The 23,552-nt window shown below is 40.5% G+C and overlaps 1 protein-coding gene across 2 annotated transcripts in view; it reads left to right on the top strand.

The window, feature by feature from the left end:
- Positions 1–20,544: 20,544 nt before the first annotated feature.
- The window catches only part of LY75 (lymphocyte antigen 75), a 132,383-nt gene continuing 129,375 nt past the window's right edge, over positions 20,545–23,552 (top strand). For both annotated transcript variants that reach the window (XM_046018802.1, XM_046018803.1), the window contains exon 1: positions 20,545–20,718. In XM_046018802.1, coding sequence (XP_045874758.1) covers positions 20,625–20,718 — 94 coding nt within the window. In that variant the 5' untranslated portion in view covers positions 20,545–20,624. The remainder of the gene's footprint in view (positions 20,719–23,552) is intronic.

The following is a 23,552-nucleotide window of genomic DNA, read 5'->3' as shown; positions in this document are numbered from 1 at the left end:
GGAGAGAAGTCGAATCTGGAAAAAGATTTAGGAGAAATTGGCATAAAAGTGTTAACTGACACCCAGGCAATAGATGAGCTTATTAGCTTGCTATAAAGTGTGGATGGTGAAAAAAGACAGACACAGAAAGAGACAGGAGGAATACCTTCACTTAGGGAGTGGGAGAAAGAAAAGGAAATATACTAGCCGGGGATCTTGAGAGCAAACCACACAAACCAAATAACTCTTACCCAAGCAGAAAAGGAGTTTACTGATGGCATATGGGCTTGCTCTCAGAAAGCAAGTAAGGGAGAAGCTGGCTCAGAAAACAAGAAGGGACCACATGAGGCCAGCAGCTGTTAGCCAGGACAAGCTCCCACAGGCCTTAGGAGTAAGTGATGAGAACGTCAACACAGTGCTGCCTACAGGACGTGTTCAGCAGTGCTGAGGCTGCACCACTGCTCTGGGTAGGAGACGTTGTGAGCTACTTCCAGCTGCAGAAATATAATTCCTGACTGTTCTGGACAGGAGCTTCTGACTGGCAGGACACAGGCCATGAGCCAGCACACTAGCAGCTGGATCAGGGGAGGGAGGAAGGGGAGAGTTATAGCCTCCACCGACCTGTGGGTTCTGCCTGCCTCCACACCCCTGCTACAGTGATTTCCCCAAACAGACAGCGCTCAGGATGCTAAGCACTCCCAAACTGACAAATGTTCACTAGAGCAACCAGGAAGGAAAGGCAGCAGAGAAATCAGGAGTGCCGTCTCAAAGGACAAGAGAGAGCAGTGGTCACGTGGTCAACGGTGGCAAACAACCAGGGATGCCAAAGAGGATGCGGGCAAACAGTTCCCAGATCAGGCACCTTTAAGAGGAAACAAGCCAGACTTTAAGAAGAGAGACAAGAGTGAAGTGACAACATGGAAGCTACATACAAACTATTCTTTTTCTTTTTTTTTAAGTGTAGGGCCAGAAGGCAAGATAACCAAGAAAGGCTATTGTAGAACAGCAGGTATTTGAGCATATTTTACTGGGCAGAAATCTGAAAAGAGGGTGATGGAAAATACTAGAGAAATTAAAGGAGTGAAATAAGATCTTAGAGGATGTGGGAGGGCCTGGCATCAAACACAAACAGGTGGTGGCAGAGGGAGGTGGCTAGAAGAGAGAATGGAAATGGGGACAAGCAACTCTTGGTGTGGTTTCTTTACCGCAAGTTCACATTTATGATGTACCTATCATAAGTGAGTATTATGCCAGGAACTGTGGACACACATATTGGTAAGGCAAGTGATGATTCTCAAAGAGCTGATGAGCTAGTCACATTAAATGACCTCTAATGTTCATTCAGCCTTAAATATATGCTGTAACTTTAATATTTTCAACTGCAAATATCAATAAAAACAAGTTAGAATTTAAAAAGGCCAAACAAGATACAAATTGCTGTAGGAAGTCAGGGCAGGAAGCAGACACTTCCAGCTGGGAAGGTTTCAAGGAGGAAGCTGGCCCTTAAAGGATAATTACACATAGCGGGGACAATGAACATTTGGAGGGTCTGCCAGACAAAACAGAAGGGTCTAAACTATAGCACACACAAAAGATTGGATGTTAGAGTAGATATTTATCAATTATGAGGCTTTCCAGCTTCTGAATCTCTTATATGAGGTTATTCCATCTTATGAGACAGAGCTGTCACTTTATTAGCTGGAAGTCCAGATTCTCATTTTCCCTGATACCTTTATATCTAGGACAGAGGGGCATGGATTCAACAGGTAGGCAAACCTGCCTCTGAGTTTTGCAGTGGCCATCACTGCACTGGTCTCTGTGGCATAATTTTATGTTTCCCCTACATTGTCTAGATTCATTCCTAGAGCCTGGTTCTCCCATCCTCCTAGCAATTCCACAAACTCTTTGAAAACTTTTCAATATATTTCTTCTCTTTTTAATTGAACTGTATAGTCTTTATGTTGCTTGCATCTAAGAATCCCAGTAAACAGATATGATAGTCCTGACCAATATTGATATGATCATGGAAAAATTCATAATCTAGCTTACGTGAAGAATTGGGCAGGGGGTTACATACTAGCTGAGCTTACGTCAGGAAAACAGAAAGTTTTCTAGGCACAAGTAAAAGGGTATTTTTTTTTTTAATAGAGGATTATACAATCTCTGAAGGTCCAGGGGAGCAAAGGAGAGAAAAGACATGCTAGAATTCATGAAATATAGAAATGTATGCGTCGTATTGAAAGGTGTACTGAGGATCTTAGCCCTCTGCAGCACCCAAGTAGGTGGTTCTCAGGAGGATGCTTGGAAATCCTGGCACAGCTGCTGAGATGTCTGCCATCCGCAGATTCTCAGGTACTTGTCTGGAGCTGCAGCTGAAGAAAAATGGCTTCACCTCTTCTGCTTTGCAAATCTCAACCTAGTGCCTCTCATAGGAGGGTTTTGAACTTAAACTCTACAAGGAGACTGAGAAATGTAATTTTCAAATTTCCAGTCCTGCGAAAAAAGGAGACCATTTAGAAGGATGGTCATTGGAAGGATGGGAGATAAGTGTCCCACTGTGAAGGTTCAAATGCCAGGATCCAACTCTCTTCCCTCTTTGAGCTTCAGCACTCTGCTATGGCACTATATCTGCAGAGCCAGTAACCTCATTGAGACTTCCAGGACTCAGATATCTCAATTTTCTCCAGTCTATCAGCTCCCTCTTCATCCTTGGAATCTTTGACTCCCTTGCCTCCTTGTCTTCCAACCACTGTCTCTCTATAAGTCAGTGGACTTAAAGAGTGGACATAGAGAGTCAGTGAAAACTCCAAAACTGTGCCAGCTCCCCACAGCTACTGCTTAAAGCTTTATAATAGTCTTATCAGGTCTAATCGCTTCTTTTTTTTCCTCCACCCTCCACACACTCTAAGCAATGGCTTTGTCTCCTGTTCCGCAGAGAAAATAAATATTGTGAACTTGGAATCTCCCATGCCTCTTCTTCCTCCTCCCCACACAAAACCTGCATACTTCTTTGCACTTGACTCCAGTTCTTACCACTTTTCTCCCCTTAGTAGGAGGAGGCAACCTCCTGCTGCTTAAGGCTGAACTTCCCTCCTGATCCTTAGGGATTTTGCTCCAGAACCTTAGGGATTTTGTTATCCTTATTATCTCTCTTGCCTAATTGCTTCAAATTCTCTTTCCTGCCTCATTCCCTGCACCTTATAAAAATGCTCAATTCTTGCCCTATACTTGGCCATCTATTTCCCTTTCTTTCTGCTCTTATCCACGGGCAAGATAACTAGATACCTGGAAGAGTAGTTGTCTGCACTCGGTCTCTACCTCCACTAACTAACCTCATTCCAGAAGACATGATAGCATATTATTTAAGAGCATGGCTTTTAAAATGCTCAACATGGATTCACATTTTGCTAGGACTACATACTTAACTATGTGACTACTACATGTCACTTAGATTCTGCAAGTCTCTGATTATTTTCTTAAATTAGAAATAATCATAACTTCTTCTCAGGGTTATATGAGAAGTGCTTAAATAGCACAGTGTCTGGCATACAGTGAGTGTGCTTTAAATGCTCCTTGAACCACTGTGATCTGGCTGTCCCTCTTCCACTGTTGATACTGCCCCCACCAAAGCCTTCGGTGACCTGGTTGTTAAAAGTGATGAACATTGTTCTATTTTTTAAGATAATATTTTACTTGATCAGTTTAAGATGTTCCACACAACTGACCCTTACCTCTTAATTTAAACCCAATCTCCAAACTAGGGTATACAGGATGACTGACTTAGGTGATAGAAGAAAACATTACAACTTCTATTGTTTATAAAGTACATCATATTTCCTTCCATGAACCATAGGCATAGAAAGAAAAACACTGCAAGATAAATATGACACAGGTTCCTTGTCATTTAAAAGTTCAAAAAAGTTTAAAAAGTTCAAAAAAAAGTTTAAAAAGTTTAAAAATTCAGTTAACATGTATTACAAGAACACTTTTAGATTTACTTAAACATTTATTTAAACTTACAAATAATGGCAATATGATTGGTTGGGACTAAGTTCATGTAAGTGTGGACAGTGATTTCAGCTCTCTGATGAACAGACATTAAAATGGAAAAAATATGAATTTTAGATAGATACTATAGATATACAGATACACACACATAAACACACAATGGAATATTATTCAGCCATAAAAAAATGAAATCTTGTCATTTGTAACAACCTGGATGGAGCTAGATAATATAATTCTAAGTGAAATAATTAAGTCAGAGAAAGACAAATACCTATGATTTCACTCATGTAGAATTTAAGAAACAAAACAAATGAGAAAAGGGAAAAGAGAGAGAGAAATCATGAAACAGACTCTTAATTATCAAGAACAAACCAAAGGTTACCAGAGGGGAGGTAGGTGAGGGTGGGGATAGATTAAATAGATGATGGGGATTAAGGAGTGCACTTGTCATTGATGAGTACTGGATGATGTATGGAATTATTGAATCACTATATTGGACACATGAAATAATATAACACTGTATGTTAACTAATTAGAATTAAAATAGAATTAAATAGAATTAGATATATAAATTTTTTGGACTTTTTAAAAAATGCTTTTTATTATTATTATTGTTGTTGTATTTTTTGGCATATGAAAATTGTGACAATAGTAAATTTTCATATGCCAAAAAACACAAGAATAATAATAATAATAATAATAATAACTTTGGAATGCTGGGTGGTCCAGTCAGTTAAGGGTCCAACTCTTTGTTTTAGCTCAGGTCATGATCTTAGAGTCTATCTATTAATAGATATTATGTAGATGAAAATATTATATGCATATAATCCATAAGTAAATATACATGGGTGTTGTTCAAAAAATTACTAACTGAATACATACTTTAAAAAGTTTGGAAACCACTGATTTAAACCATCTCTCTATAAGTAATATTCTTTCATGTGTCCCTCTTCTACCTTTTCTTCTTGACTGTCTTCATACCTCTTCTCTCTCCCTCTCCTCCTGTTCTTGTCTTTCCATGTTAGTATTCCTTAGAATTCTTCATTGTTCAGTCATTCATATAACTTAATCTACTCCCTGTACACTGATGACTCTCAAATCTCTGTCACCAACATAGATAGATCCCTCCTGAGTTCTAGATTTAAGGGATTAGTAAATTTTTCCATATCCATACCATGGATATCTCAAATTCATCAACTCTAAAACAGAATCTCTTTTCTCCTTAAATCTTCCCCCTCCTCCTGCCTTCCTTATCACAGCAAATGGCACCATCATTTGCCGTCACCCACTTCAGAAGTCTGGAATTTATTCTTTCAACTCCTGCTTTCCACTTCCAAATAGCTCTAAAATATGTCACCTGCTCTCTTCCACCATTGTTATTATTCTAATTTAGGACTTGGCTGCAACAGAAAATATGTTACATTGAAAGCCAATAGTTCCATCTACAATGTAAAATTAAAATGAAAAATAATTTGCATCATTAGTTTATCATGCTAGAGTTACTAAGATCATCAAAATGGTCCAAAACAAAGACATCTGCTGTTAGAGGGTATGTGCCAGGACTCAACACAATATTGTTTTAAGCCAATAATTATCTGGGATGTGGAACTGATTTTTTTTATCCCATAATTTGGTGTCTAGTGACTTAAGTATCTGGCTGTTAGAGAAAATCCCATTACCATTTGGCAAACAATTTCCGACTGGATTGATTAGCCATGAAATGAATGCAAGTGATATGCACAGCTTAAATATGCACTTAATAGTTTAAATATGAGATGACATTGACAGCTTTCCAAATAGTACTAATATTCTATTAGAGTAATTTACTAACATATATCAATATAATCCTTACATATTACCGTCACTATCCCATTTTTATCTTTATACCTCCAGAATTTCACATTTTTACCTTGACTATATCCCTAAATTATTCATTCTGAGACTTTCCAGGGTTGAGGAGCTACAGCAAACACTAGTTAACCCATAATGACCATTGCTGCTTTATCACTGATTTTATTCTTCTCTTCCAATATTTACAATTCAAATGGAGACGAATTTGGATGGAAACTACAAAACCCTACACTACTGTATACAATTTGAAGAGAAATGCAAAGAATCTCAATACATGGACAGACAGGCATCAAAATGAGAAGTTTCTTTAGAATAATTGGGAGGGCCTAACTGTACCATAAATAACAATGAGATCTCTAACCCTTTGAATAGCAGCTTATTATATTCTGTCTCCCTGTATGAGCTGCCTTATCTCTTCTCTCCTCTCTGTTCCCATCATTACTGTCCTCGTTAACACTCTCCTGTTTCTTGCCTGGACTTTCCTAACAGCTCATTTAGTCTTACCAACTTGGAATTTGTCCACAGCTGCCAGAGTCATCTTGTCATCTCTTCAAAATGTAAATCTGATTATATCTTTTTTGATGTTGTTTTTGGTCAAACCCTTTCAGTGGTCTTCATTGTGCAAACAATAAAGTCTAGGCTCCTGAATGTTACACAGAAAACTTCTTCTGACATAGCTCCACCTTACCATCCGGTATCATCTTCTGCAGACAGAATTTGCTCCACTCCTGGGTATCCACTCCAGTTCCCAAATGCGCTGTACTGTGTCTAATTACTAGAAGGCCCTCCACTTGCTCTCACTTGACAGCCTCTATCAGTGCGCACTATCAATACTCCATGGCCTCCTAACTCTGGAAAATCTTCATTACCTACTCATGCAAAATTAACTGTTCACTCTTTTAAGCTAGTACCCTGGCATTAACATGTCTCTATTTTGCACTAAATCCTACCAAATCATAAATGCTTCTTCACATGTCTCATTTTCCATTAGGCTTGGAGCTCCTTGGAGAGAAGGACCATATCTTGTCCATTTTTTATATCTCCAGTAGTGACTTTAGTACCCAACAATTTTAATAATAAATTTCAGCTATTGCACACTAGAACTACTCCAGGTGCTAATCTAAATGTCTCCCTCATTTAACTCTCACCATACTCTCGCTATAAGTAAGGCACAAAGTAGGTGCTTAATAAATGTTATTTAATGAATATTATCGCCTTTTTAAAAAATGAATGTAGTCATGTCATCCTTACTCCCAAGAGTTCCCAGATATTGTTGCAATTGGAAGTTGATGCCTTGGGTAAAGTAAATGCAATGGCGTGAGTACAGCTATTTGGTTTAGGGAGACATGATTACCCGCCATTCTGAATTCCACTCCACATATACAGAACTTCAAGATGAACTGCTTCGTTTTAGTTTTCATTTTTGTTTCCACAGATTATACTAGCTTTGTAAATCATTTTCCCCTTCCCTGATCTCATTTATACCTAATCATTATCTACAGAAATAGTACTACTATTACTCTTATGTTTCCTTAAAATGTCAGACACAGAAATAAAGTTGCCAAGCTTGGGGGCAAAAATGTCTACCTCAATACTACTAAGTGGGCAGTTCTTGTGCTAATTTAGTATTTATCTGGTTTAAGTTCTCTCTCTAGCAAGTCACACTACTGAGACAGATTGGAGAGTTATGTAAGATTGTAAGAAATAGTTGTTCTGTAGAAGTACAGTTTTTTTTTGTTTGTTTGTTTGTTTTTAAAGATTTTATTTATTTATTTGACAGGCAGAGATCACAAGTAGGCAGAGAGGCAGGCAGACAGAGAGAGAAGGTGGAAGCAGGCTCCCTGCTAAGCAGAGAGCACGATGCGGGGCTCGATCCCAGGACCCTGGGACCATGACCTGAGCTGAAGGCAGAGGCTTTAACCCACTGAGCCACCCAGGCGCCCCTAGAAGTACAGTTTTGCAGTTTTTTAGCTATATGAGCATATGAACGTAGATAGATTATTAACTGATATGGTTTATTTCCAGAAAACATTTTCATTTTAACAACTCCAATGTGCTGACCTCAAATGCATAAGAAATGGAGGAATTTGAGACTAGATGTGAGAGACAGAGGTATTTGTAGTCCAAGGATTGATGCCAAATCACAGTTTATAACAACTACCTGCTGCCCACCATGAAGCCGGTGAGGTAGAGAAATGTTACAAACACATCTTTAATTTCTAGACTAATTCATCAGAGAAATGCACAACTCATACTGAAAATCACAGAAGGATGAGTTCAGTAATAATCTAGTTAGTCATCCTAAGTGAAATCCACACCTCACCCAACATGGATAAGTGAGGAAAAGAGAGAAAAGAGGAAGCAGAATAATAAGGTAGTTGAACCCAAGAATCTGGCCATCTGTTTCTTTGGAGGGAGTCATGTCTGTTATCTTCATTTTATATCTAAGGTATTCTGTCATTAAAAAGAGCAATGATAGAATAAGGAAATACCTACTTCCAGAGGGAAATGAGAGTAAAGCTGAGTGAAACCAGAGCACATGCCCACCCACAAAGAGCGTGAACTCTGTAAACTTGTTTCTATTCTTTTCAATTTTCCTGCTTCTTGCTCCTGGATCCTGCTACCTGTTCAATTGTTACTGAATCCATATATGTCATATCCAGATCCCTAATACAGAAGATCAAATTAGTTCCATGAATCACAATAGTCCCTGTTCAGCAACCTCTCACACCAGGCCTGTAGGCCCATTGATAGTGCTCTGTGCAGATCCCCTTTAATGGCTGTGCTATGTTAGTATACTTCAGTCCTGGAGTGCTTTCAAGAGCTCTCAACAACCAACACCTGCATCTCATTGTCAAAGAGCTGTCTTCAGGATGCATGAAGACAATTTTTTCTGCATGCATAGAGAACATTTATGCCTCGAAATTTATATACCTAGGCTCAGCCCCTAACTAATGATAGATGTGTACGGGAGTATAAATACCTCAGCTCCCTCACCCCGATGGGTTTGTCTGTGCTGTGATCAATTTTCTCCAATCCACTCTGCAGAATTTCAACAGTTATCTTCTGTGGGGTTTTGCTTGACATCCATCTTCTCTGTCTTACTTTCCTTTCCTGTCCCATGTGTCCACTACTCTACTTTTTCCTGAGAACATTTCATATCTCAAGAGTCCTGTGACAGTAAGACAAATTCTAGATTCATTTGCAGATTTTCACCAGGGCACATTCAGACGAATCATCCTAAGACCTGTTTCTGAGGAATCCAACTCAGAAAATGCTATTTCTTACTCTGCTAAGCCACCTAAAGACTGGCTGTCTTTGAGGAAGGAGTTCATCTTTGACCTAATTTAGCTATGATCAGAGTTACAGGATCATGTGGAACAGAAGATCATAACCTGTGTATGCCCTTTAACAGGGGCTTTGGTCATGCCCATGGCAAACTCTCTGAGGTAGAGAAGTAGAAACTTAGGCCAGGGTACATTCATATTCATCTGAGTTATGCCTATTAGGCATAAATACAGCAAAGGGATAACAAGTGAAGGCAACAGTTGCAAACTCTATGTCAAATCGGAGAACTTAAATTGCTCTATGTACCCAGTGTGGAAATGATGATGTGCCATTTGCAATCATAAAGCAGCATCTAAAATATGAAAAGCAAAGATATAAGAAACAAACCTAGGAGGACAGTATCAATGGGGAAAAGATACCTACAGATACACATATGTGTTGCTCACGTGTGTGCACACACACACAAAGACTCCAGAAATCAACCCTTTCCATTAAGAGCATTTCATTAATGTGAAGTTGAACTACATTTAAGAAACTTAACCGTGTTTCCTTGGTTTTCTATTAACTCACAGGGGAAGTCTAACCACCTATGAGGCAGAGACCAATTATAGCTATTTATAAGATAGGAAGTATACACCTTTATTTATGGTTGTATTCTGTTTTTTAATTTTTGAATTGTTAGGTGTCTATCTTTCATTCTGTAAATTGCATATAGAACCTGGTAGGTGATTTACAGACTATATTATTTTATTGTAAGAATAATAAAACACTTAAAAATCCCTTGACTCAATAACTACTTAACTTACACATAGACATCATAAAATAGTAACACCATAAAACAGCCATACAATGAATGAAATCACAAAACATACAAGGCACTTTTGAAGGAACTGGAAATAGAAGTAGCCATAAATATTCTACCCAAACTTTAGTGGTCCACTCTACCCACAAAAAGGAAGGGAAAAAACCCAGTGTCCTTTATTAACCAAATGAAGGTTTTAGTTTTTATTCTTGAATTATCATCCATTATTTCCTGACAGGCTTCTTTTCTTTGCATTGAAAGGAATTGTACCACAGAGTAAGGAATAAAAACCATTAAGACTTGGTGTCTGCTCCAGTGGGGACGATAAGCCTGAACATAATTATAATACAAAGGAAAACCTATCAAGCATTCTCATTCTAGCTAATGGAATCAGGGTTGGCTTCAAGGAAGAGGCGTCTTTGAACTAGATTTCAGAGAACAATATGATTTCCAAAAGAAGAGGCAAGGAAGAGGAAACTACAAGGACTTATTCCTATGTTTGCGATTTTTCACTACCACAGGTTAAAGTAACGCCTGCAAGTCTTAGCTCTTTCTCTTGTCTTTAAGAAGAGAAACAGAGGGGCGCCTGGGTGGCTCAGTGGGTTAAGCCGCTGCCTTCGGCTCAGGTCATGATCTCAGGGTCCTGGGATCGAGTCCTGCATCGAGCTCTCTGCTCAGCAGCGAGCCTGCTTCCCTCTCTCTCTCTCTGCCTGCCTGTCTACTTGTGATCTCTCTCTGTCAAATAAATAAATAAAATCTTTAAAAAAAAAAAAAAAAGAAGAGAAACAGAAAGCCCAATTCAGTCTTTTTCTTACATAGTAAACTGGCAAAACAACTTTGGACAATAGTACGGCGTTATCTGTTAAAGTCTGATATATACATACCCTGTGACCAAGCAATTCTACTCCTTGGAACATACTCAAAACGAATGCATGCATTTGTGCATCAAAATATTTGCACAATGATCAAAGTGCCTTATTTATATTTGTCAAAAACTGGAATCATCAAATGGATAAACAAATTTTGGTATGTTCATACAATGAGATAAATATAGCAACAAAAATGAAAAAAAAAACACAGCTACACACAATATGAATAAATCTTACAAGTACAGTGTTGAGCAAAAGAAATCAGGTACAAAAAAATACACAGATCATGAATCCACCTATATGTAGTTCAAAAACAGGCAATCCTAAGGGGTCTATTTGTAAGAGATCCAATTATAAAGTAAAGTAAGGGCATTATAACCATAAAAGTATAAATAGTGACTGCCTCTAGAGAGGATCAAGGGATATGTGATAAAAAAAACAAAAAGGGACACAGACACTGTCTGTGGAAATGTTACATATTTTTGGCCTCGGTAGTGGTTACATAGATATCCCCTTTGTAATTTATTACACTACACATTTATGCTTTACATATTTTTTTCATATATGTTGTATTTCAAGATAAAAAAGATTAAAAAATAAAAGAGTATTTCTACCATCACCAGTAAGTATCTTGCTTAAGAACCCAGCTGGCAAGCAGTGGGGTGAGGACTCAAATCCACAAGTCTGGTTTCAAAACTCATGATGGAAACCCATCAAGAAAGAGTAGTCCTAGCACCCAGTTGTGGCCTCTACCATTTCCTACTAAAAGGAAGCAAACATCTTTAGAGAAGTGGCTGATTCCAGGTCTGGGACAAGAAATATACAGGTTGAGACTGAGACATCTTGTTATTTTAGATCATGAGGAAACCATGAAAGATTCCTATGGATGTCTCCCCCAGCCAAAGTGGAGCATCAATAAATATAATAAATGAAACTGCACATTGAAAGACTGAAAGATATCAAATACAAATAAATAATAATTAAAAAAAATAAAATCTCATTGGTTGCCTTTAGAAGCTGCTATGAATGAACCACTTCCTTATACTTTCAAAACTGATCAATAAACGGAAGACTCAAGTTTCCTATATGATCTGTACCTCTGGGTAACCAACCTGTTGATAAGGGGAAGTTATTTTTTATGGAAGCATCTAGCTAATAATGAAGAAAAAATGTTGGAATATATCTGTTTAAGAGTTCTTAATGATCCCAGTAACGATCATCAATGGCTGATAATACCACCAAACAATGAAAAAAAAATCACATTATGGGTCTCCTGTCAGGAAAGCACAGCCCATATGAAACAGCACTGTCAAGAATATATTGAATCTGAGTCTCATAAAGCCTACTCCTAATGTAAAGTTATGAGGATAATGGAACATGTTAACACAACAGTGATACAATAGTCAAAATCCAGACTCTGGGAAATTCTACAAACAAGTCAGCTTTTTCTCACACAATTACAAGGGGGAAAGAATGGAAAGACAGGGTACCTAGAGATTTAAAGATACTTAAGAGAAATCTCAATCAGTATCAATGTTAAAACCTTATTTAGATCCTGATTCAAACACATTATAAAAAGAAAACAGTAACATTTATAAGATAATTGGGGAAACGTGAACACCAATTAGGTATTAAACAGTATTAAGGAATTCTTGTCATTGTTTTTTAGGTGAGATAATGTATAGTGGTTATGTCTTTACAAGATCTTATCTTTTAGAGATGCATACTGACCTATTTACAGATGAAATACGTGATGTCTGAGATTTGCTTCAAAATAATCTGAAAGGAGTAAAGAGTGGGTCAGAGTAGAGATGAAAGAAGACTGATCATGTATTGGTAACTGTTGAAGAAGGTGATGGGAAGAGTATATTCATTACACTATGCTCTCTACTCTGGGTATAGTTTTTATATTTTATAGTAAAAAAAATAAAAATAAAAATAGGGGACGCTTGGGTGGCTCAGTTGGTTAAGCTTCTACTTTTGGCTCAGGTCATGATCCCAGGGTTCTGGGATTAAGCCCTGCATTGGGCTCCCTGCTCAGCGGAGAGTCTGTTTCTCTCTCCCTCTCCCTCTGCTCATATTCTCTCTCTCTCTCTCTCTCTCGATTAGATAAACAAAATCTAAGCCGCTGCCTTCGGCTCAGGTCATGATCTCGGGGTCCTGGGATCGAGTCCCGCACCACATCGGGCTCTCTGCTCAGCAGGGAGCCTGCTTCCCTCTCTCTCTCTCTGCCTGCCTCTCTGTCTACTTGTGATCTCTCTCTGTCAAATAAATAAATAAAATCTAAAAAAAAAAAAAAGATAAATAAAATCTTTTTAAAATTAAAAAAAAATAAGTTTAGAACATGCTTAGAGTCTCTCTTCTTGTAATTCATGGAGAGGGAGAAACTAAAAAATACTACACAGGGGAAGAATGTGGTTGGGAACACAAAAGAAGTTATGTTAAGAAAAAGAGGTCTGACTTTTCCTCCAAGGCTGAGATAAAGATGAGTTAGAGAGAGGAAAAAATAGAGACCTGGTGAACTCATATTAAATGGCCTCTAGCCTACCAGCAAAGTAAGAGGCACATTTTGCTTCCTAGAGGAGGCCTACAAGGAGATGGAGTTAGGTCTTTGAAAGGAGAAGTTTAGACCATCTGCTTCATGGAGATAGTGAGTTGACAAAGGGTGAATAGTGGTAAAACTGGTAAATACAGTAATACCTCTCAGTACTAAATAGTGTCATAGCTCTCAGTACTAAAATTTCTTAGGAGTTGCACTATCAAACTTCTTAAGTGTTTCTAAAAGTCAACAATCTGAGGGCTTTGAAGGGGCGGGAGGTGGGAGGTTGGGGGAGCCAGGTGGTGGGTATTATGGAGGGCATATATTGCATGGAGCACTGGGTGTGGTGCATAAGCAATAAATTCTGTTATACTGAAAAGAAATTTTAAAAAAAGATTTAATAACAATAAATAAATAAATAAATAAAATAAACAAATAACAATAAATAAATAAATAAAAGTCAGCCAGCATTCTTACCTAAACTAAGGCAACCTTAATGAAGGTAAGGTATCTTAACCTTACCCTTAACTAACAAGTTAGGTGGTCCTGAGTTATGAGTCAGCTTTGAAGGAGACTCACATCACACTCTGGTTTCTTCACTACCTTCTGCTAAAGTCAGGAAAATAATTGTTCTAAAGTATATACCTGACCAGTTTCCCTGAGGAGCAAGGACTCCAGGGCTTAGGTTATTTATCATTTGTACTGTTGTTTTCTTAGAACATATTTTTGCAATGGATTTGGTTATTCTGAGGAAAGAACTTCAAATTACACAAGTAAAAAGCAAACATATCACCCTTATTCTTGCCTCCCTGCCAAAACATAGTGATCGCATGCCAATATCAAGACTTAATCCTTCACCACATTTCCCACATCTAGAAAATCATCTGTATCATTAAAATTACTTCCTTATTTTCCAGAGAACACACCTTTGACAAAAATATTTTCTAGGGAATTCCCACCGTGCTTGAGGTGTTGCACTCTTGATCAAAACACATTACTGATCTTTGCAACACTCTCCTACCAAATACACAAGTCTTACCAACACCAGCTTCCTCTTAACCTATGACCCACCCTGCATCATCACCTCATAAGGAAATTTCACCCCTGCTTCTATCAGAGGCAGGTAACCAGCCCTAAGGTGCTCTCATTGGTGTTTTGGGAGTCTTCTCACGAATCTCAGGGGTCTGCATCTAACTTCTCTTGCGCTTCTTATATTGACAAAGGTCACTGAACCATCTGAACTTCAGTTTCCTTGTCCATAAAATGGGAGGGCAGATGATGGACTCCAAAATTCTCTGTGAACTCTGTAATTCCATAGTCCCTTGGTGTCTGTGTGTGAGGTTAAGCTAAGTAAGTGAATGAGTAAGACACATTGGCTTCTTTCCAGTTCCTTCTGTCAATGTTCTGTAGACATACTGATGGAACATTTCCTCATCTGAGAATTCTACAATTTAAAGTCTGCAGAGTAAGTTGTTTATTTTAATAAAAGCAGTTGTTTAATTTTGTCTTTTGTTTTTTAAGAATTACAACCTTATATTTGCCCTTTGGGGTCTGTATCCATGATTATAGTCCTCATGAGTTTAGTTATAACCAGGAATAAATACAAATCTTTATTATCACGGTGCTATGGGAATTATTTAAAATTTATTCTTAGACCAAGCCCTTGCTTGGGCCCCCTGTGGCCTCCTTACTACACCTGGGATCATCTTTGTGCATCATCAAAATTGCAGTTAAAATGCATCCCACACTAGCTGGCCTTCTTTCTTTCTTTCTTTTTTATGTTTTTAAAGATTTTATTTATTTGTCAGGGAGAGAGACCAGAAGCAGGGATAGCAGTAGGCAGAGGGAGAAGCAGGCTCTCTGCTGAGCAAAGGAGCCCAATGTGGGACTTGATTTCAGGACCCTGGGATCATGACCTGAGCCAAAGGCAGATGCTTAATAAACTGACCCACCCAGGCGTCCCCATACTGGCTTCCTTTATGCCACGACTCCTCATGCATTTAAATATGCTCCATTTGTAATTTCTCTTGTTCAAATCTTACTCAGTTTTGGATGCTGTCTCAGGTAAAATTCTTTCATATGTTAAATTAGTATCACCAAGGTCCAGTAAGGAGAACAAAACCCATGCGAGGTAGTTCAATAGAAGACATTTAATATAATGAAATAACATCTTATAGAGATATTGAATGACCTAAAAATAAGTGCCAGTGAGGTTATCTAGAAAGTACCAATTACAAGAAGCTACTACTACCCCTACAACCTGAGGAAAAGAGAAGGACTAGTGTTATCCCAACAGGAGCTTGGGCTACCCTGTGGGAGCTAGAACCTTGGAAAAGGAACCACCCAAACATGCTGGAAGCAGAGCACGGTTGCGTGATAGGAACTGGACCACAAAGGGTGGGGCTGCCAGGTATGAGCTAAAACTGCAGAAGAGACACAGCCACTGCTTGACATGCTCCCAAAGCACAGAGGAGAGAAACACTTTGGGTTCTCCCCCTCCCAGACTTCCATTTCCTGCCAGTAACTCTCATTGGCTGAACCTAACCAGAACACAGTGAAAAAGGGAGCCTGAGAATGCAGAGTAGGCCTTTGAGATTCAAAGCAGGGGAGGGGAGAAAGTGGATCTAAGAGAAAACGGGCAAATAACCTGAGTACAATTTGGAAAAGGAAATACAAATAACCAATAAACATAGGAAAACACGTTCAATGGCATTAGTAATCAGAAAAATCCAACCTTAAACTACAATGAGATACCATTTTGCTCCCCGCCAAAACTATTAAGATGCCAAGTATTGAGGATATTCAGCAGCAGGAATGTTTGTACATACTACTGGGAGTGCAAGCTAGAAAGCACATTGGCATTGTCTAATGATGTTGGTGCTGAACATACCATATGCTCTAGGAATTCCACTTCTAAGAACACACTCTCAGGAAAATCTAGCCATATGCACCAGGAGACATATACAACAATGTTCAAAGAAGCTTTGCTAACTATAGCATATTACCCAGCTGGAACCTACTCAAATGTCCACCAGCAAGAGAATGGATAAAGTGTGCTTTATTCTTATAAAGGAACATTGCATAAAAATAAACAAACTGTATCTACACACACCAATACAGATGAATGTCACAGGCATGATTTTGAGCAAAAAAAGGTAAGTGCCCCAAAAAAGGTGAAATGATTCTACTTACATAAAATTCAAAGACTTGCAAATCTGTATAGACGATTTAAGGGGAAGCTTAAGATATATGGGGAGACTAAAAAGAAAGGAATGATAACTCTGAGGCAGGGTTACCTCTGTGTGTGAGTAAGGTGGACATGATCAGGAGGAGGCCCAGAGTCTAGCTACTCTTTTATAGGTATGATACATTTTATAATTAAAAACTTCACTTTAGAAATCTAAAAGCCCATGTTCACCCTTCCTAACTGTGACTGGGAATAAAATAATACTAACACGCTCACACATTCATGGAAGTTCTATAGTTAGATTTCCATTTTGGTATTCTCACTTATCTATTGACCTTGGCCTAGTTATATCAATCTTGTTTATGTTGTCTCAGTTTCCACATCTATAAAATAAGGATTATATTTCATTCATAGGCTGATTATCAGATACAAGAGCACACAGGAAATGCTCAGCACAACGGCCTGGCACCTGGCGGTTGGCAGATGTCTGTTATATTGCTCGCATCATTGCCTCAGCCTTGTGGTGTCCTCCCCAACACCTCTATCTACTGACTGTTACTCATCCAAGCACATTCATCCTGGTGCTTGAAGACCCTCCCACCCATCCAACCCAGCTGATTTCTCCCTTTTTAAAATGCCTAGACCTCCTGTTGCCTGCACCAGGCATTTACCAGGTATTTATTTATTTATTTATCCTTTATGGGGCACTTACTATGTATTTATTCAATCATTCAATCAGCAAATCACGGTCCAGGTACTGGAAACATAGAAGTGTCTAAACAGACACTGCCTTCATGCGTCCGGCAGCCTGGAAAAGGAGATCGACATTCCGCAAGTGAGTGAGTACATAATTGTTTAATCCAGCGATGCTAAATACTATCAAGACAAAGTGTGGGATGCATTGAGAACCTATCACAGAGGAAGCTGACCTAGACTGCAGAGTCAAGAAAGATTTCCTTGAGGAAGTAACATTCAAGGTGAGACTTGAAGGATACATATGTTGCTATTGTCACCATAGGAAATAGTTATTTAAGACATATATCCTAGGTGGACTTTCAGTGCACATGTAACTACAGAAAAAGTACTGTAGTCCCCCCCTTATCCATGGGGAATATGTTTTAAGAGCCCAACAGATGCCTGGGATGGGACCAATCTCTATATATACTATAATTTTCCTATATATAACAATGATAAAGCTTAATTCATAAATTAGGTATGATTAAGAGATTAATAACAGTAACTAGTAATAAAAAGTGAACACTTATAACAACATACTGCAATAAAAGGTGAATGTCGTCTCTCTTCTTTCTCTCTCTTTCAAGATATTATACTATACTCATCCTCCTAGTGATGACGGGAACTTACAAGATGACTACATGATAAGATGAAATGAGCTGAATGATGTAGTGACATAGTTTTAGGCTATTATTGACCTTTTGACCACACATCAGAAGAAGGATCATCTGCACTGTGGTTGACTGAGGGTAACTGAAACCACGGAAAGCAAAACCGCAAGTAAGGGGCAACTACTCAAGCAGCAGGAGGCATACATGTTAAATGCCAAGTGAACACAGTGTACAACATTATCTAGATGTTTGGAATCCCAAGGGTTAGGAATCTTCTTAGAGACATTTTATGTAAAATATGAGATTTGAGCAGAGTCTTAACTGGAAGGGTAGGACTAAGACAAGATAGAGGGAAAAGAGGCATTCTAGATTGGAGAAAATATGGATATATGGGCAGATACAGGAAAAGGCAAGACAGATCAGACAGGTTGCTTGAACCAAGGCATGACATAAGAAGGTAATTAAAAGTAAAAGTTCAAATTGTAGAGGGGTTTGCTTTATCCTACATAAGTTTTCCTCTTGTATTATGGGCTTCCTTGAGACTCTCACGAAAGCCCTGGACCTCTTCTCTTTCTCAAAAAAAAAAAAATTTTAAGTGTATTCATAAAGTAGTATGTAATTTCAGGGGTTCAAAATCCCCCCTGAACTCCCAGTTAGCACTGAAAGGATGTGAGTAGAAGAAAGATGACATGTTCCAAACAGTGTTTAAGATTCCTTTGCCTGGTGGCACCTGGGTGTCTCAGTGGGTTACAGCCTCTTCCTTCGGCTCAGGTCATGATCCCAGAGTCCTGGGATCGAGCCCCACATTGAGCCCTGCATTGAGCCCCGCATCTGGCTCTCTGCTCAGGAGCCTGCTTCCCTTCCTCTCTCTCTGCCTGCCTCTTTGCCTACTTGTGATCTCTGTCTGTCAAATAAATAAATAAAATCTTTAAAAAAAAAAAAAAAAAGATTCCTTTGCCTGAGAGGGAAATTGCTGGCAGGAAGGTCAGTTGAGAAATTACTGCAACATAATGCAAGCAGGAGCTCTTGCAGCCCTACCCTAAGGTGGTGACTATAGGAATTTATTAATTAAGTAAATTCATATGTATAGAGCACTTACTCTGAGGTCAAGCCTAGTGCTCAATGTAGGAAGGTATAATGAGAAGGTAAGACTCCTGCCCTCAACTAGCTCCAAGCTGGGCAGGATCAGAAAGGCAAGCAGTCCCAAATGCAAAGGGGATCAGAGCAGTAGCAGATTGTTTTACTCAGAACTTTCCACTGGCCAGTTCTAGAGAATCAAACCAATGTCATTTGCATTATATTCAAAGCACTTCACAAAATAGCCACAATTCACCTCTCTGTTGTCATTTTCACTAAAGCTTCCACCACAACTACCTTCAACACATGCACACACACGCACACATATGCACCCTGCGGGGTGGCCATACTGGACTGACCTCTTCTGACCCGGCTTTGTATTTCCTGCCATTCTGTCATTATTTTTCTCTAAGCAGCTGTGCATGATCAAATTTCTACCCACTGCCCAAGGCCCAGTTTAGGTGTCGTCTTCCTTGAAGCTTTGTCCAGTCTCCCCATTCATTTTGCCCTGAGTTAAACTGTGTGTGCCTCAGTCTACCCCAGTACTCAGTAAACTTGAGCAGGCAGGGATGTTGTCTTTTTATCTTATCCTAGGAGGTCCCTATAACGTCAAGTGCTTAATATACCTACTGAACTAAAAGGTCCAGGTAGGGAGAGAACTGACCAAGGCAGATTTGGGAGCCATCAGCGAAGCCTTGGTAGTTGGAATCAGGAAAGGTAACCTAGATGCTCCTCTGCTTGTGGAAGAATTCACTCTTGGGGGACAGCAACGAAGGTGATTCTGGGTACACACCGTGTGCTTTTATGAGGTTTGAAATTAGAAGACATTCACACCCAGGCAACTTAGGTCAGCCTACTTATAATGACTGCAGATCCCACAGGGAGAGGATAAATATTACTCTCACATTGCTGGTTTGGGGTGCAGACTTGTACATTTCTACAGATGATGATGATGATGATTCTCATTTAATTATTAAGAAAAGAGCTTACGTGCGAAGATCAGATGGTTATAAGGCCTAAATCGTTGGAAGTGTTGATTGTAGGGTCACTCAAATAGCTCTTGCTTGTAATTCTTTAACAATTGCGGTGCAACTGCAGCGTGCCATTACTGCGCCTTTGTTGGCGCTCTCCGAAATACACAAGACGCAACCAAGGACACCTGGATTCTTTAGCTTGACCGCAGGAGCAACCCTACGGGTGCAGACTTCCGCTTCGGGGACGGAGAGGATGTGGTTGCCTTTCTAGCCCTGCTGGGCAATGAAGTCCTCCCACACTGAGGTGAACTACACAGAGAACAAGGTCCTGAACAGACCCAACCCACCACCAGGGTGTTGCCAAGTCCCAGCAAGTGCCGCGTCTCCTCAACTTTACTGATGAAAAGGCGGGAGCCAGGACCCCCAAGCCCAGTAGTCTGCGCGACCTCCTCTCTCTCGCTCCGCGCGCAATTCCCGCCTCTCGGCGGGTCGGCCCTCCAGAAGGTGAGCCTCTCAGCTGGCTGTCTTCCCGCCACTAATTCCACGCCCTTGCCCCGCCCCGCCCTGCCTGATTGGCCGAGGGCGGAGGGGGCGGGGCAGGACCCCCGGGGAGGCTGGCGGCAAAAGCGCAGGCTGGGCGCACCGGCAGGGGTGGGTGCCGCGTGCGCCTGAAGACCCGGTTGTTCAGCTTGGGCCGGCTCAGGATGAGGAGGCGCTGGACGACCCTTCGCCGCGCGGCGGAGCTCCTCGTGCTGCTCCTCAGGAGCTTCGGTCTGGCGGAGCCCTCTGGTCGTACAGGTAACCGCGGGCGCGTCAGCCGCGGGCGGCTGGGGCTCTCGACGTTGTGGGGTCTGCAGGCTTTCCTGAGTTCGGGGTCCGGCTGGGCTCCGGGTCTTGTCACCTCTGCTTGCCTCGGGGGTCAGGAGTCCAACAAGTGACCCAGCCGAAGGGGAGTTCTGGGGAGAAGGCACTAGCCCTCGGACTCCGGGCGGAGGGCGGGGTGGTTCGTGGAGGGGCAGGGCCTTCTTCAAGCTGAAGAAGAGGCCACCTTAGAGAAGACGCGCGGCCTTCTGCGCCGGTCGCCTGTCCCTTCCTGGTCCTCTCGCCACTAAAGTTTTGCTTCCCTGGAGTAAAAGGTTCTCAGCTCCCCCTCAAACTCCAACTAGCCTGTGTCGCCCTTCCTTCGCCTCTTGGCCACCTTGGCCACTCAGTGTCTAGAGGAACTGTCTGATCACAGCGCCAAGGGTGATAAACGATTGCCCGACTTCGCTGTACGGTTGCCAAAGGTGCACGTCAAAAAAGAAGTCCGCGTGAGCTATGTCTCCTAAAGTGACCATGATCATCATTCCGTTATAATGCCCTCCCCGAAAGCCTTGAGCAGCGATCCTTTCTTCTAAGCTGATCAGCTCCAGAACAATCCCTCAAGGCCTAGGGCCACACGTTGGGGCGCTGGTCCCTTGCCCGGGGACCACTTTCCTGCCTCTAACTGCGGAAGCAGGACCAGGAATAGATTCCGTCCCTTCCCTGATGCTCTGGGTAGTGCCAGCCTCACCATGGCCCCTGGCAGCAACCGGAGTTTGCTTTTACTTTCTTTTCGCTTTGGCAAAGGGTTCCCTGAGGACTTTCTTGGTTGCGCTGCACGGGGGGGACAGTCAGTGAGCCTTCACCACCTACCACTTCTGTTACCTTGCCTGTTTGAGGAAGTAAAAGATGGGCAAGGCAATTTTTTGAAAACTGTAGGTTCCCCCCTGTGGCTCTTGTTTTCTTGTGGCAGCTAAACTAAGTTACTGCCAGATTTAGACTTTTTTTAGAGAGTGTTGGGAAAAAGCTTCCCTGAGTGTCAGTGACATCACCCTATCTACATCAAGGATTTTTAGTGTGCAGATGGTCTGGGTGGCTCACCCTTCTCTGTTCTTCTTTTACCCTCCCTGGTGGAAACTCCCAAAAGCCTTTTAGTGGCTGTGAGAGTTCTATTCCACTTGCCCCACAATCCAGGGCAAAAAATTACATTGCCATAACGAACTACAGTCAAAACACACTAACCTTTCAGTCATTGAAGTCTTGGTTTCCATCTGTTTCCGCTTTAGTCTGACTGTTTTGTCTCCCCCATGGAATTCAAAATTTCCTTAATTTTTGCAATCTCTGCAATCCCTGGCCTTTCTCATCAACCAAAAGCAAAGAGCACCAGCTTAACTCCATTCTCCCTTCACTAGGTCCTCATAGGTATTTGATTTCCTTCAAATCAAATACCTTCCTCACCCTTCCTCACCCTTAGCAACTGCTCTGGCCAGCTTACACACACCCTCAGACAGACCTGCGGTCCCATCAGGGGAAGTACTGGAAGTTTGAAACTCCAGCCCTTTCAGTACTTGTTGGGCAGTGTGTCAGCTTCACGATGCTGGTAATGGCATGCACTCTGTCACATGCAGCTAGGTTTGTGCAGATGGTCTGGGTTGCTCAGGTGCTGAAGGAGTTTCTCTGTGTCCTTGGAGAAATGCCAATTTCTTAGTTTACTTTTTTGCCTCCTTGGAGAGCTAACAGCTTGAAGTAAAACAATCCTTCTGGCACTCCTAGGTTCTCACCAGCCCACACCACCCAATCTGAACCCCAAAGCTTTCTATGCCCTAGTAGATTGTCATAAACCCAAGGTCACTTCGGGATCTGTTTCTGAACTGGCAAACCCAGATTCTGATTCTTTCCTAGTCCACCTATACACTCTGCATACGGGTGGTGACTCCACAAAATGCTTAACATTGTGAGCTGTAGAAGTACCCCTGAAACTAAAAATGCTGCAGTCTTCATTTTTCTGCCTCCATCTCCCTCTCCATTTGTCTGTGATTATAAAATGTTGATGTCCAAGTTCTCTTTGGAACGTGCAAAGCTCTTTGGTTTAGGAAAGACAGAAGTTACCTAATGATTAGACAATAGGAGATGGTTTTCCTTTGACGGATGTGGCATACTAAAAATTCATTTTCAGTATATGATAATGTTACTTGGTTATTTCCTCTCAGACACCACTAGAATATTTATATAAAATGAAGCATATAAAAATTGCTACTAGGGATGATGAGGCTCCTTTTCATCAACCTCTGCCTTTTAGATTTGCCCAAGTATTGTATGTGGAGGTAAACATTAAAATTCCATTTAGGACCAATATAAGGTAAGATGAACAAGATGCAACATAAGATTATCAATAAAGAATCTGTTTATAAGTTGCTCTGTAATTACCTTTTCAAAGTGTAATACATTTCTGAAATATTTTATATACCCTTATTTAATAAATTTTCTTTAAAAAGGGATTATTTTCAGTCCTTCCCATTCTTCAGTCTACCATCCCAATAGGGTCACAGGACTGAGGCAGACTGAATAGCTTCTGCTAAGAGTATGGAAAGAGGGGGAAAATCAGGAGAAGACAAGACTCTCCCTACCTTACATATTATGTATGAATGCTTAGACATACATTATGTATGAAGGCTAATGGCAAGTTTCCTTAAATCATATCAATAATTAATGTCTGTGCTAAGTGACCACTATAGATGTCAAACATTGATTATACATATTGATAATACATATTGATTTTAATTTGGTTAAAAAGCAGATTAGAATAAGGCAAGTATTTATGACCATAGATG

The sequence above is a fragment of the Meles meles genome, chromosome 9 (assembly GCF_922984935.1).
Source record: "Meles meles chromosome 9, mMelMel3.1 paternal haplotype, whole genome shotgun sequence".
In the NCBI taxonomy this organism is placed as follows: Eukaryota; Metazoa; Chordata; class Mammalia; order Carnivora; family Mustelidae; genus Meles; species Meles meles.
Note: the sequence above shows the minus strand (reverse complement) of the source record. Positions and strands in the feature narration are given on the sequence as shown.